Genomic DNA, 13,062 nt, shown 5'->3' with positions numbered 1-13,062 from the left:
ATTCTTGTCTTTATTTTTTCTTTATATTTTTTGCTAACTCATACCAAAAGAGACCGTGGTGATGCATAGGAAATGGTCCTCAAGAGTTTTAGAAGAAACGTATTTTGATTAAGGAATGAAATATCTTGAATACAATTTGTAATAATAATTAAACCGACTAATATAATATAGTTCCACACAAATATAGGCATTTATTAAACATTACAATCAATCACACACACACCAAAAATCCATTACTTTAAAAACCCATTTACAATATATACATTTGACAGACACTTAAATGGCATGTCACTCATTGAATCCTTAAACAGTTCTGTAAATTATAAAAGGGGTGGGAATTAAACAAAAGCCTAAAAAATGGTGAATGAACACAGGAATCTTCTACCAGTTTAAGAATTCTGAATGCATAAATGTGTCAAAGCTATAGAGAGAAGTGCTTCACAATACCTGGGAAGTCCTAGGTCTGCAAAGTCAACTTGTATACAAACCAAATCACATGCCTTGCATCTTTAATTCCTTTATCACAATAAAAAATAGTAAATTTATGATCTTCACCTGATTCAGATGAAAAGCAAGCACTGAGGTATGGGAACCAGCCAATTGTAGCCCTGAAATCCTGTCAGGTCAACACGTGCTGAAGAATGTTCTTCAAACACCAAGTCAGGAGCATAAACGATAAAGTCCACAGCCCCCATAATGAAGACAAATGGACCCTGCAAACATGTGAATCTGCTCACTCCCATTTATATATCTTGAGCATCTTCTCAGTAAGAGAGGCCAAGTAATTTTCCTGGTTCATCTCAAATGGGCAGATGTCCAATACGGGGAGATCTGCAGGCAGCTTCTGAAACAAGGCACCACTACCAGCATCCCACACCTGAGAGAAGAAACAGAGCACATCCATCCCTTACTCACATTCATCCAGATTACATCCCCCTCCCCGAGTGGACCAGGAGATGCAAACACAAATACAAGAACACCACCATCACCCAAACACCGTCGCTCACCATGGTAGAATTGGACGCCTCATCTCCCGCACACACCAGCATGGAGTTCTCACTGGCAGGGCTCTTGAACACTGCGTTCTTTGTGAGTAGCTTGCAGGAGGAGCCCGCGGTGAAGGTCTGGACGGGAGTGCAGGAGCAGACAGGCACCTGGGCAGAGTCCTGCAGAGGACTTCGGTTCAGCTCCATGAGGACACAGCGCAGAGCAGGGCTTGCACGACCTGACACAGCACAGAGAGCAGTCAGCATGGCAGGTCCGACATGTGCACCCGCCACGGTCCAGTTTCTCTTGCACTGTGCATTTAAATGAATGCTTTTCCTGTGTGTGTGAAGCTCATTAAAGACGAGGATGAGTTGTGTGGCTGCAGGCAAAGTATTAAAAAGGTACCATGAAGAGGCACTTCAGGGTCAGAACTAGAAAACAGGGTCTAATAGAGTTAGAAATGCCATGCTGGTTTTCTTTGAATTTCAATCATGAAACAATCCCGATAACTGGTCATTTGGTGCCACCCAGTGGTTCAAGAACGTACTGAAGGTCAAGATCAGATCATTTCACACATAACATATACATATGCTTTATCTGTTGCTCCAGGAAAAAAAGGTCTTGTGTCTCTTTTGAATGAATATGTTACCACACTAGTAAAACTTTTGGGAGGAGTAGTAATACCTTATTTATAAACTTGATTTAATACTTTAGAGCCCCACATTTCAATGACCGAGTACACAATTTGTTTGGAAATTAAGATGGAACAGTGTAAGTTTTAATAAACAATAATAAAACAAACTATAAAAACAAAAAGCCTTTAAATAAAATAAAAATGAACTACAACACTGACTCACCAGGTCTGTATGTGACGAGACAGTGTCTGCTCTCTGGTTCAACTTGTATATCCGTGCAGCCCCCAGACTCCAACGGCAGAACGTGGGGCCTGTATGTGGTCCCATCCACCTGCTCCCAGAAACAGCCCCCTTCCAGAGAGCCAGCGATGAGCCCGCCACAGGGGAAGAGACTGGACGCGGCCCGGGGGACGTAAGACAGCGACACCACCGGACAACTGCAGGTACAATAACGACCACCACAGACGAGAGCATCCGTTTTCATTAGGCAACACACGTCAACCTTCTGAAGGGGCGGGGTTAGGAGCGAGGGGGCGGGGTACTATTCTACTAATCGACTATGTGCATACTAAGCATTTCTGAGAATACCCATTAATCTGATCGGACAATCGCCAGTGGCCATCAGCACAAAAAGTAGTCCCGAACCCATCACGTCCCGACAGCTGTTTTCATGACGGTACCTGGATCGCAGTGGGGTCAGCTCATGCACATAAGTGCTGGTGTCCCGGGTGTCGTACACCTGAACCGAGCCGTTGCTCAGGCCGGCGTACACGTAGTTGTTGTTGTCGTGGCACCAGCAGCAGCTCCACACGGGTTTGCCAGTGTTGTAAACCTGAACCACGTTGTTGGTCATCAAGCTGTTGAAAAGCACCGTGTCAGAGAGCACACTCACAACATAAGGTACCGGCCCGGTGTCACTGTTGTGGGGCCAGGTCTCGCGTGAACACACGGTGCATCTTCGGGTTACCATCTGGTGTAGAGCTGCAGAGAAAGCAGACTCCTACCTGGTCAGTTTGACGGTGTTATCCAGAGCGGCAGACAGCAGCAGGCTATCTTGTTGTCGGCTAAAGGAGAGGCCTCGGATCTGTTTGGTGTGGACGGGAACGTACTGACCCGCTTTCAGATTCACAGTGCTAATCTTTTTGACACCAAAGCCTGAAAATGAGAAAAAGAGCACGCGTGCGCACGAGCTGGTGAGAGGAACGTCGACTCTGATCCACACCGACACTCAAGACTACGTGAAAATGGCGGAGATTGCTTCCCACCGTGCTCACCGGGTACGAGTGTGGCGTGAGGCGAAGGCTGAGAGGCCAGGAGGCAACTGAGAGGTTCACAGTATGACAGCACCCGACAACCACCAGCCTGAGACACTAGAATGGCCTTTGAGAAGACATAGTGTCCCCCGCTAGAAGACTCTTGCCTCTGGGATGAAGACAGAGCAGAGGACTGTGCCTGAGACGAGGTGGACGCGGTCTGAGACATCAACTTCCTCAACTCCTGCACAGGACAACAGAAACATGGTGTCAAAAACATTTTTTAAAAGATCAAACCAGTAAAACCATGTTCCTTTAGCAGGCTGCGCCTTCTCCGTGGTACACAGTGAGAGGCACGGGGCTCGGCCAACAACAGAGCGTGTGCAGCCCTCCCACCTGAAGCTCTCGCCGAAGTTTCCCACACTCGTCCGTCACCACCTGTAACTGCAGGCGACACTGAGCAGATTCCAACTCTGCCCTCCTGCGCAGACTCTGCTCCTGCTCCAAGGACCTACACACACACAGACACACCATTGATGCGTCTCAAGCCACAGGGTAAATAAAGGAAGCATCATTAGCAGCCCCACATGACCATACCTCTTTAAGCTCTCCTGTTCAGTGTTGTCCAGCGCCCTCAGCTTGCGGGCGTACAGTAAGACTATATCACCCCGCTTAGCCTTCTTATTGCACTGAAGAGCGACACACACACACACACCCCGTTTGGGTCAAACGCAATGCCAGGCATCCAAAATGATCACTACAATAAGAGCCCAGAGTTAACGAGGCATTTTCTCTTTCGGCTCCACATTAAATCCCGACAGTCCGACGACCACAGTGACAAATGCATCATTTTCAGTTGTCACGACACCGAGTTCAGTTCCGGCACACAGGCCGTGACCCCCCCCCCCCCCCCATTTAGCACGTGACCCCTGCTCCGGCGACCTTCTGCCAGGGACCGACCTGTGGGCACTTGGCTCCCTGGCCCTTCAGCCAGCGTTCTATACAGGTGAAGCCGAACAGGTGTCCGCAGCGCAGCGACGCCAGGCGGTGTTCGCCCGACGTGGTCCAGGGCTCGAAGCAGATGGAGCAGCTCTCCCCCTCCCCCTCGTCACTCTCAGCCACAGCGGGCACGCTAACCCCCGTGGGCTCGGAGTCCGTCTGCATGGGGGGGAGAAACGACAAACAAGCACCATGATCATCTAGACTTGGAGAGGAAGACACTACTGTTCTCCGTGTGTGATGTTCCTCACCTTACCAGAAGACTGACTGTACATACATGTACATACATACACACAAATGATGTAGATTACATGGAAGGACAGTAACACTTCCATGTCATCTAGTTAGGAAAGGTTATTAAGGGATAGTAGAAAGTTATTAAAGGATTATTAAATTATTATTGGGTCAGATAGGGTAAAGGGAGATGTCTCTGTGTACTGGTGTACACACCAAGCTGACTGGAATATTATTATACTTTACATTTACCACTGAATGGCCCAACATGCCTTTTCTTTGAATGCCATTAAACTGACTACCCAAATTAAAATAGTAATTTTTATTCAAACATGTTTTTTTTTTTATCAGCATCATGTGAGAAGTAAAGAGCTTGGCTAAGATCAGGGCATCACCGAGCTAACGGCACTCGAGAGCAAAGCTGCATCTACAAACAGGCTGCCGCAGAACCCATAACCAACCAGCGCATGTCCACAATACCATCTACCTGCTGCAGAACCCATAACCAACCAGCGCATGTCCACAATACCATCTACCTGCTGCAGAACCCATAACCAACCAGCGCATGTCCACAATACCATCTACCTGCTGCAGAACCCATAACCATCCAGCGCATGTCCACAATACCATCTACCTGCTGCAGAACCCATAACCAACCAGCGCATGTCCACAATACCATCTACCTGCTGTTAAAGTCAGCACGGACAAACAAGAGCTGATCAGGAAGGATATAAGCCTCTTGATTAACAGATTTAACTGTCCCTATCCACACAAAATAGACCACAGCCTACCAAAAGTTTTGCATACAATTTCCACATTACCAGCAGGCTAAGAGCATCACCCAATGCCAATTCAGCTTTCTTTCCTTTCAACTAACCTTGACTTCGTCCTGAGCTTGAAGTCCTGTCCCCTCAACACCAGCAGAAACGCTTGACTCTGTGTAAAATACAAACACTTGTCACTTCAAATATTCTTGCTTTGATAAAAAAAAAAAACGCAAGACAAACCACAACATATAATTAGCAAAGTTCATCAAAATTCAAAAGGTCATTCTGAGCATGTGAGACAAGGTAAAAACTTCTGACTGGCATCATCACCTGTTGCACTGGACACCTGAAGTGGTGAGGCCACCCCTGGAGCTGGCTGGCTAGGATCAAGGTGGGGTCCTGGGGCAGGATGGTTAGGGTGGGGCCCTTGGGCAGGATGGTTAGGGTGGGGCCCAGGGGCAGGATGGTTAGGGTGGGGCCCAGGGGCAGGATGGTTAGGGTGGGGCCCAGGGGCAGGATGGTTAGGGTGAGGTCCTGGGGCAGGATGGTTAGGGTGGGGCCCTTGGGCAGGATGGTTAGGGTGGGGCCCAGGGGCAGGATGGTTAGGGTGGGGCCCAGGGGCAGGATGGTTAGGGTGGGGCCCAGGGGCAGGATGGTTAGGGTGGGGCCCAGGGGCAGGATGGTTAGTGTGAGGCCCAGGGGCAGGATGGTTAGGGTGGGGCCCAGGGGCAGGATGGTTAGGGTGAAGCCTCATAACTCCACTCTCTCCCCCCTCTTCAGAGCCACTGCCCTCCTCTGTACTGCCCGATAAGGCCTCTGCATCACTTCCTGCAGACACCCTGAGCATGAAGTCTAACGGGCCCCTGCTCAAAAGCGTAGTCTGGGTAGAATACTGGAACCGTAGACCTGGTCTGAAAATAGAGGATACAATAGGAACACAGATACAAATGAATTTAAGCATAGTGATTTTTGGACATACAAGAAGTCAAAGTATAATTTACCCATGCAGAGAGCTTATACGAGTACACTAGTTATTTATGCAGTGTTTCTTTGTGCAATATTTGTATCTGCCCTCCTATAGATTCACAACTACGGATACTTAAATACTTACACCCAGGTGACAGAATGTAACTATTTAGTTACTTGGTTTTTGTGCATTACTAGTCTATTATTTTACTAGTACTATTTATACCACACACTCACAGAAGACGTTAGGCAACAGTCCAGCATGAAGTGAACCATAATTGTCATACCTTGCCCTTCGTCTTCTCCTGACGACCTGAGTGGCTGGGAGCTGCAGCCTGCCAGTGGGGACGGCAGTTCCTCGGCCAGGCCGCCCGTCACCATCTTCATCCTCCTCTTCTACTTCCGTGCTGCTCCCCGAATCGGGGATGATGATGGGCACCCCCACCTCCACCGAGCCAACAGCTGCTCCGTCTGCCCCCAACTGCACATCAACCTCCATCTCCTCCATCTAAAACTGATTTGGGTAGAAGAGTTAATAGACGTGTCCTCCTGTTTCCATTGAAAGTGTCACAGTAACCACCTAAGCTCTAAAGTAAAACGTCTACTACTCAGAACTGTGTGAAGCTTAAGTGAGCCCATCAGACTGCAGGATGGTGATGTGGTAGCTGCCATGCTCCCTTACACAGTGGAGATACAACACTAGAGGAAACATCTAGACCAGCCAGCTGGGTCAATGTTGCTACAGACCATCGCAGACTGCACACAAACCACTCGTTAAATTATTCTGTATATTAGTTCCGGAACTACTCGATGGGTTTAAAGAGCAGCTGGTTAATGTAAATACTCTCCGGACCGACTGGGTCATTAGTCCGACCGTCCGCTGTGTGCCGTACAGGCCAGGCAGCTAGCTGAGCTAACCTAGCTAACTTTAGCTACACATGTAGCTCGTGTTGATTCGGTTGGTTTGACCGGGGGATCTTACGACTCCTAACGGGTCCAGTTAGCTAACCAGAACCGACCAAACCCAACGTCCTGCAACCGTGACTGATCACCATGGAAATAGCAGGATGTTATGTTAGCATAGCCACACATGTTAGCATAGCCACAGCTGTTGGTCACTTATGGCCATAAACACACAGCCAACATACGTGAACTAGCTAAAGGGTATTGAGCATTTCTCACCTCTGCGTAAATACGTATGTACAGATATATTCTGGCCTTTTTAAACGGCAACATACATAAGTAATAAAGCAACAGCATGAAGACAACAGTGTTGATCATGTCTGCTGCCCAGCTAGCAGGCTAACATGCTAACATACTGCAATGGCTGGAGTTAACATGTTAGCTAGTAGATATCGAGACATCTTAAAAACATTACCTGAAACGCCGTGTCTGACCCTAACACTGCATTAATCCACCATTATCCACACGATGGTCCACGCAGAACTCACTGTAGCCCACCACTGTTGTTTATTTCCACAAAAACTTTAACAATTATATTCACGTCCAATAACGAGCTAACTGGCTGCCTGGCTGTGCAGTATTGAAGTCCCCGCCAGACTTTAGCCCCGCCCCCCCCGCACTGTGCAGTACTAAAGTCCCCGCCATACTCTAGCCCCGCCCACCCCCCTGCTCTGCAGTGTTGAAGTCCCCGCCAGACTCTAGCCCCGCCCACCACCACCCCCCGCTCTGCAGTGTTGAAGTCCCCGCCAGACACTTTAGCCCCGCCCCCCCGCGCTGTCTTCTTCCCCTCAAACTAATCCAATCAGGCCCGATTACGTCCTGTAATCTCCAGGTCTAGTTCATATTTTGAGTTGTTTCGATTTGATAACATTACGAAAAGGTTACAAAAATTACACACCGGAAAAAAATAATAGATAAATGATAAATGATGCCAGTACTATTACTCTGATAATGATATAGCCGATTAAAAGCAATAACAGGCACGTGTATATGAATTAATGTGCGTACATTATGCAGTTTGCATCAGCGAGTAAGGAGTTGTAGGATAGCAGCGCACAGTGACATCCGGAGATGAAAGGGTCCATTGAATGGCCTTATCATTCATGTATCTTCAATTACACATCAATTACACAGTCATTCATGCAGTAGATTACATGACTATTAGCCACACGCAAAATTAACTATAAAGAACGACTTTGAATGAACTAGTGGGATATACAATTCAATTTACGCTCAATAGAGGGCGACAAGAAAACCTACTTAACCCATTTCCAGTTACAGAAACTTACAGTAAGTCTAAATGTAATTGTATTGTCCATTCTCCGTATGTGACGATCCCATGATCTCTATTAAAATACATGTACTATACTTAGTGCACAGACAGAGTGGCAGGCATAAATGTCGTCAATTTTCTTTCAGTACTCATTATGTATGGGCAGAGGTGGGTAGAGTATACAGCATTTTTCACTCAAGTAAAAGTACTGTTACTTGAACCACATTTCACTCAAGTAAAAGTAAAAGTATGCTTTCAAAAATTTACTTGAGTAAAATTTAAAAAGTTCTTTGATTATAAGCTACTCAAGTAGTGAGTAAATGCAGAGTACTGTCTCGTGTCAATAAATTACATGGAATTACTGGAAACAATGACTTTTAATGATAACGAAAATAATGTATTATAAATAAATATAATATATAAATATTATTTATTATAAATAATATGTATTTTTGTTTGTTCTTAATTATTAGGTCTGTGACACTTCAAAGTGTTCCACAAAGGCACTAACTGAGGAGACTGTCAGCCAATACGTGTAGCTACAACTTGACGCCAACTGAATCAATTTGTAGCAAACTTTGGTTCAACTGAATCATATATTGCTAGTGTGCACACTCACAGAGTTTGAACTGGTTTTTAGTATTGCACTGTGTTACATTTAATAATTACATCATACAAAATTTATGCTTCCAGTTGAGATATAGCATTACACAAATAAGTCAAAATTATATATACGGCAAACTTATCGCAACGTGTATCCTCAAATTTGACATCAAGTTCTTGTAGGCTGAATTGTCCACACAACTGACAGCGCATTATATAACTGTCCCTTTTACACGTTTGTAATGTGAACATTGGCTGTATGAGGTCAGGGTTGCTCGGTAGGTTTTTCTGTCACTCTTGCTACCGGTGGGGAAAGATTGCGTGACTGACCGGCTTCATTTGATTGGTCACTCATACTCATACTCGGGTGACGAGACGTTGGTCAGTCTCCTCTCTGAAAAGACGAATTATTTACAAAACTAAAGTAACGGTAGAGCGCGGCACAAATCCGATTGTAACGGAGTAAAAGTCGCGTTTTTCCTCACCACATATTTACTCAAGTAAAAGTAGAAATCTTTCATATTAAAACTACTCTCACAAGTACATTTTTTTTTCAAAAAGCTACTTGAGTAAATGTAACGGAGTAAATGTAACGTGTTCCTACCCACCTCTGTGTATGGGTTTGTCATTGTCCCAAGTGGAGGGGGGATTATGGTGTGGGGAACAGTTTGGAGCTGGCCCCATCTCTCCCTACATGACTGTGCACCAGCGCAAAAGCAAGGTCCATAAAGACATGGATGGCAGAGTCTGGTGTGGATGAACTTGACTGGCCTGCACAGAGTCCTAACCTCAACCCGATATAACACCTTTGGGATTAATTATAGCGGAGGCTGAGAGCCAGGCCTTCTAGTCCAACATCAGTATGTGACCTCAAAAATGCGCTTTTAGAAGAATGGTCAAAAATCTCCATAAACACACTTCTAAACCTTGTGGACAGCCTTCCCAGAAGAGTTGAAGCTGTTCTAGCTGCAAAGGGTGGACCAACATCTCATTGAACCCTATGGATTAGGAATGGGATGTTACATAAGATCATATGTGAGTCAAGGAACATGATACTTTTGGCAGTATAGTGTATATGAAAGTTTTGAACCACCAAGACACTGTTTTCCTAAATAAATAAATAAATAAATATCTAATGAAATGAACAATCTTAATTTGTAAAACAGACCTTCCAAATAAGCAAAAAAGGGACATGTACTACAACGAAAGTAATTCCTCTCAAATTCATTGGTAGTTTTAATGTAATACTTTGGGTCGTTGTCTTGTTGCATAATCCCCGTCCATCCCAGCAGGAGTTAATTGTTAATAGGTCTGGGAATTGATGGTTCCCTGGATAATATGGAGTTGTCCAGGTCCGGAGGCAGAACAGTACATCCAGACCATCACATCTCCACCACCGTGCTTCACTGTTGGAAGGAGGTTCTTCTCTTTATGTAGTGTTGACTTTTCTCCAAACACAAGTTTTCTCCTGTGATTGTGGCTGAATAATTCAATTTGGGACTCACCTATCCAGAGAATAGACTTCCAGAAAGCCTCTGATTTGTCCAAGTGCTCTTTGGCAAAATTTAAATGGCCACCTTTGTTCTTCACCTCTTCTTGAGAGCAGAAGCTTCCTTCTAGCAACTCCCATGAACGCAATGTCTTAATTTTACGTCTGACAGTAGACGCATGTACATTTATCCCAGATGTTACCAAAGAGGTCATCAACTCCCTGGAGGTGATGTGTGCCTTGGACTTTACCCAAATTATTGTTCTGGTGCTTGTTGATGTAGGATGTGAGAGAGTTGTAACACCATCAATTCCACCAATCACAGATAAGATAGGAGTCATATGATCATTCCAGTGTTTACCCAATTCCTCCCTTATCCCACGTGGTGAATATCAAGGCTGGAAACAAGCACATGCAGATTCCATAGAGAAAAAACAGATTTTGAGGTGAGAAAGTAAATTTCTGAATCAATACTATATTTTGTTTAGTACTTGTACTATTGCAGATAAAACCATATGATTTATATTACATTAAACTGTACTTTCTCAGGTAAATTGTGATGCATTTTCCTGTTAATTTCAAATCACCTCGCTAATACAACTAGTTAAACAATGGCTGACAAGGGTGGGGTGGGTTGTAACACAGCTTTACAGCCATAACCTTACATACAACTTAGAAAACTTTTTTGATTTTAATAATTTTACAGAATGCCTAGGCAGTGGAAAAGAAAGACTGACAGTGGTGTGTCTGCAAATGTTTTTAAAGAAAGCATCTGATGAGGTCACAAAGAAGGACAAGTCATTCAGATCAGTTGTGAAGGCACATGGTATCTGCCATGTAACACACACACACACACTGACGTTGCTTATTGTTTGACCTACATGTTCTTTACACAGGTACATTGTATTAGTGTTCATTAAGCATACGTATTGTTAAATAAGTTTGTTCTAGTACACTAATTTACACACACACACACACACACACACACACACAAATAAAACAGAAAGTGGATATAAGTTATGGTCAGTCCCACAGAGAGAGACATTTTTCTGGATTGTTATTTTATTCCCAAAACCTCTTTTTGAAGCATATTGCATGTTGTTGCCTGTTTTTGCATCTTTTGTCTATTGTTACAACTTAGCCCAGCATGTGTTACAACCTACCCTGGTAGTGGGGAAGGTTGTAACTATGGAACACCATGTATTTGACATCAACTCACGAGGGCTGTAATATTTGAATTGAGTTTTGAAATGGTGCCATTTGTAGTAATCAAATGTGTGTAATTTGTATAAGTTTGAGAACTCTAGCTAAAAACTTCAGTGAGTTACGGGTTCTGAAGCAAAAAGTGTTACGACCATACCTGGTCTCTCCTACATTTTGATGGCTGTCCACTTGGCAGTTGTGGTGATGCAGTGTCCTCCATTTAGATTTAGCTGTAACCTATTGGGAGATGGTTTTGTAGTGTTCCCCAGACTGATGGGCTATCACCACCCTCTTCCTGACGTCCTTGGATAATCTGTGTGCTTTACACCTTGGCACGTGGTTTGGTTGGTTACCTCTCGTTTAATCAGTGTGGCTCAAATCTTTTCCCAAAGACGTCTCATTTGATTGGTCTGCTTAATTGATTAAAGGACTCTCATGTATGACCTGAGTCTTTAACCCAATTGACTTCACCAATGCAGCTGTGGTTTACATTTACTTTTGCACAGGCTCGGATTCCATGCAGTCTGCTGGCAACTGATACATTTCCATAAAAAAAAAAGCAAACAGATTTGATTAACATAAACCTGACAATTCACATACAAAAACCGGTGATGATAAAGTAACAAAATCATGGTGAAACAGAAAAATATAAACTATTCAAGGAGTTCACAAATTTAATTGCAAAACGTTAAACAATCCATTGAAAGAATTGTAAATATTTGTGGACAGGCCATAAAAACAGGCTTAAATATTCAACCAGAAACACCTGATAAAATATAAAATTAAATGAATAGGTGATTAGAGTTGTACAGATATAGATTTATTTGACCACATTTCGACAAAGTGGAACATGGATGAAAATACATAAAATCTCAAAATATCCCTTAACAGGGATGACAATTAAGACAAGCAAACACTAATAAAACAGACGTACATAAATATAAAATGAGATTTCCCAAAATGTTATGACTCCAGAAGTCTCTTGCGGCTGCATGTTCTTCCATATCGTTGCTGTCTCCGTGATTGATTAAAAGGTGAGGTATCCATCATAAAACCCTTATTACCACATAGCTCTGTGTTCCCAATTGATTCTGTGGAAGAAAATTAAACATCACAGGACTGCAGAATAATGTTCATATCCTTGTAAATGTCCTAAAACATTCCTTCCGGTCATAAAACATTCCTTCAAAGTTAAAATTTTAGTTAAAGGTGGAATAATAGACAATTAGACAATTATATATATATATATATATATATATATATATATATATATATATATATATATATATATTTAAAGTACTTATGCATTAAGCACTTAATGGGTTAAGCAATATTTATATTTCATGGCAGCTATATTGCTAGCAATGTCACAATAACACCATTCAACATTCAAATTATTATATTAATATACATGATGGTATATTAATATTTTCCATGTTCAAGGTAACCCTATAACTTTCCTTGTTTGCCTTTAAGCAAAACACAATTGTTTAAATCATCTTACCATCAGTTTGTGCAGCATCCTTTGTAACGCCACCCTTTTTTCCTTTGTACAATAGAGGTGACTGAGTGAGAGCAAGGATTCCACTGACAGACACTGATTTCTTCACTTTTGAAGAACTTGGAGGCGTAACCACTGTGAACAATCAACGATAAAATAAATGTCCAATGCAGTTTTGCTGCATTTACT

General features: G+C 43.5%; 2 protein-coding genes and 1 long non-coding RNA gene across 4 annotated transcripts in view; 1 reads left to right on the top strand and 2 right to left on the bottom strand.

Moving 5' to 3' along the window:
- Positions 1–166: 166 nt before the first annotated feature.
- Positions 167–7,389, bottom strand: rfwd3 (ring finger and WD repeat domain 3). The gene is made up of 13 exons (XM_077007383.1): positions 7,220–7,389; positions 6,129–6,355; positions 5,206–5,786; positions 4,986–5,044; positions 3,836–4,033; positions 3,473–3,564; positions 3,272–3,386; positions 2,897–3,119; positions 2,627–2,777; positions 2,303–2,479; positions 1,845–2,059; positions 1,008–1,225; positions 167–877 (listed from the first exon to the last, which is right to left on the bottom strand). Exons 2-13 carry the CDS (start codon positions 6,347–6,349, stop codon positions 734–736), a joined length of 2,394 nt encoding a protein of 797 aa, XP_076863498.1. The 5' UTR covers positions 6,350–6,355; positions 7,220–7,389; the 3' UTR covers positions 167–733.
- Positions 1,836–13,062, top strand: part of LOC143515254 (uncharacterized) — a 21,534-nt gene continuing 10,307 nt past the window's right edge. Inside the window, exon 1 of one of the 2 annotated variants that reach the window (XR_013131079.1) lies at positions 1,836–2,065. This is a non-coding gene — a long non-coding RNA (uncharacterized LOC143515254). Of the gene's footprint in view, positions 2,066–10,537; positions 10,616–13,062 lie in introns of those variants that run through there. The other variant, XR_013131080.1, reaches the window with a different exon arrangement.
- The window catches only part of ticrr (TopBP1-interacting, checkpoint, and replication regulator), a 14,917-nt gene continuing 14,031 nt past the window's right edge, over positions 12,177–13,062 (bottom strand). The window contains exons 22-23 of the mRNA XM_077007378.1: positions 12,877–13,008; positions 12,177–12,463 (exon numbers count right to left, since the gene is read on the bottom strand). Coding sequence (XP_076863493.1) covers positions 12,336–12,463; positions 12,877–13,008 — 260 coding nt within the window. The 3' untranslated portion in view covers positions 12,177–12,335. The remainder of the gene's footprint in view (positions 12,464–12,876; positions 13,009–13,062) is intronic.

This window comes from Brachyhypopomus gauderio, chromosome 5 (genome assembly GCF_052324685.1).
Source record: "Brachyhypopomus gauderio isolate BG-103 chromosome 5, BGAUD_0.2, whole genome shotgun sequence".
Taxonomy (NCBI): domain Eukaryota; kingdom Metazoa; phylum Chordata; class Actinopteri; order Gymnotiformes; family Hypopomidae; genus Brachyhypopomus; species Brachyhypopomus gauderio.
This window is presented reverse-complemented; position numbering and strand designations above follow the sequence as displayed.

Bases quoted from the DNA above. Each gene is read 5' to 3' on its own strand.
- rfwd3 (XM_077007383.1), bottom strand. From the start codon at position 6,349: ATGGAGGAGATGGAGGTTGATGTGCAGTTGGGGGCAGACGGAGCAGCT. The intron at 3,387-3,472 runs GTATGGTCATGT...GTGTGTGTGTAG, and splicing joins GAACAGGAGAGCTTAAAGAG to GTCCTTGGAGCAGGAGCAGA. The intron at 878-1,007 runs GTGAGCGACGGT...TTCTTCTCTCAG, and splicing joins AGGCGTCCAATTCTACCATG to GTGTGGGATGCTGGTAGTGG.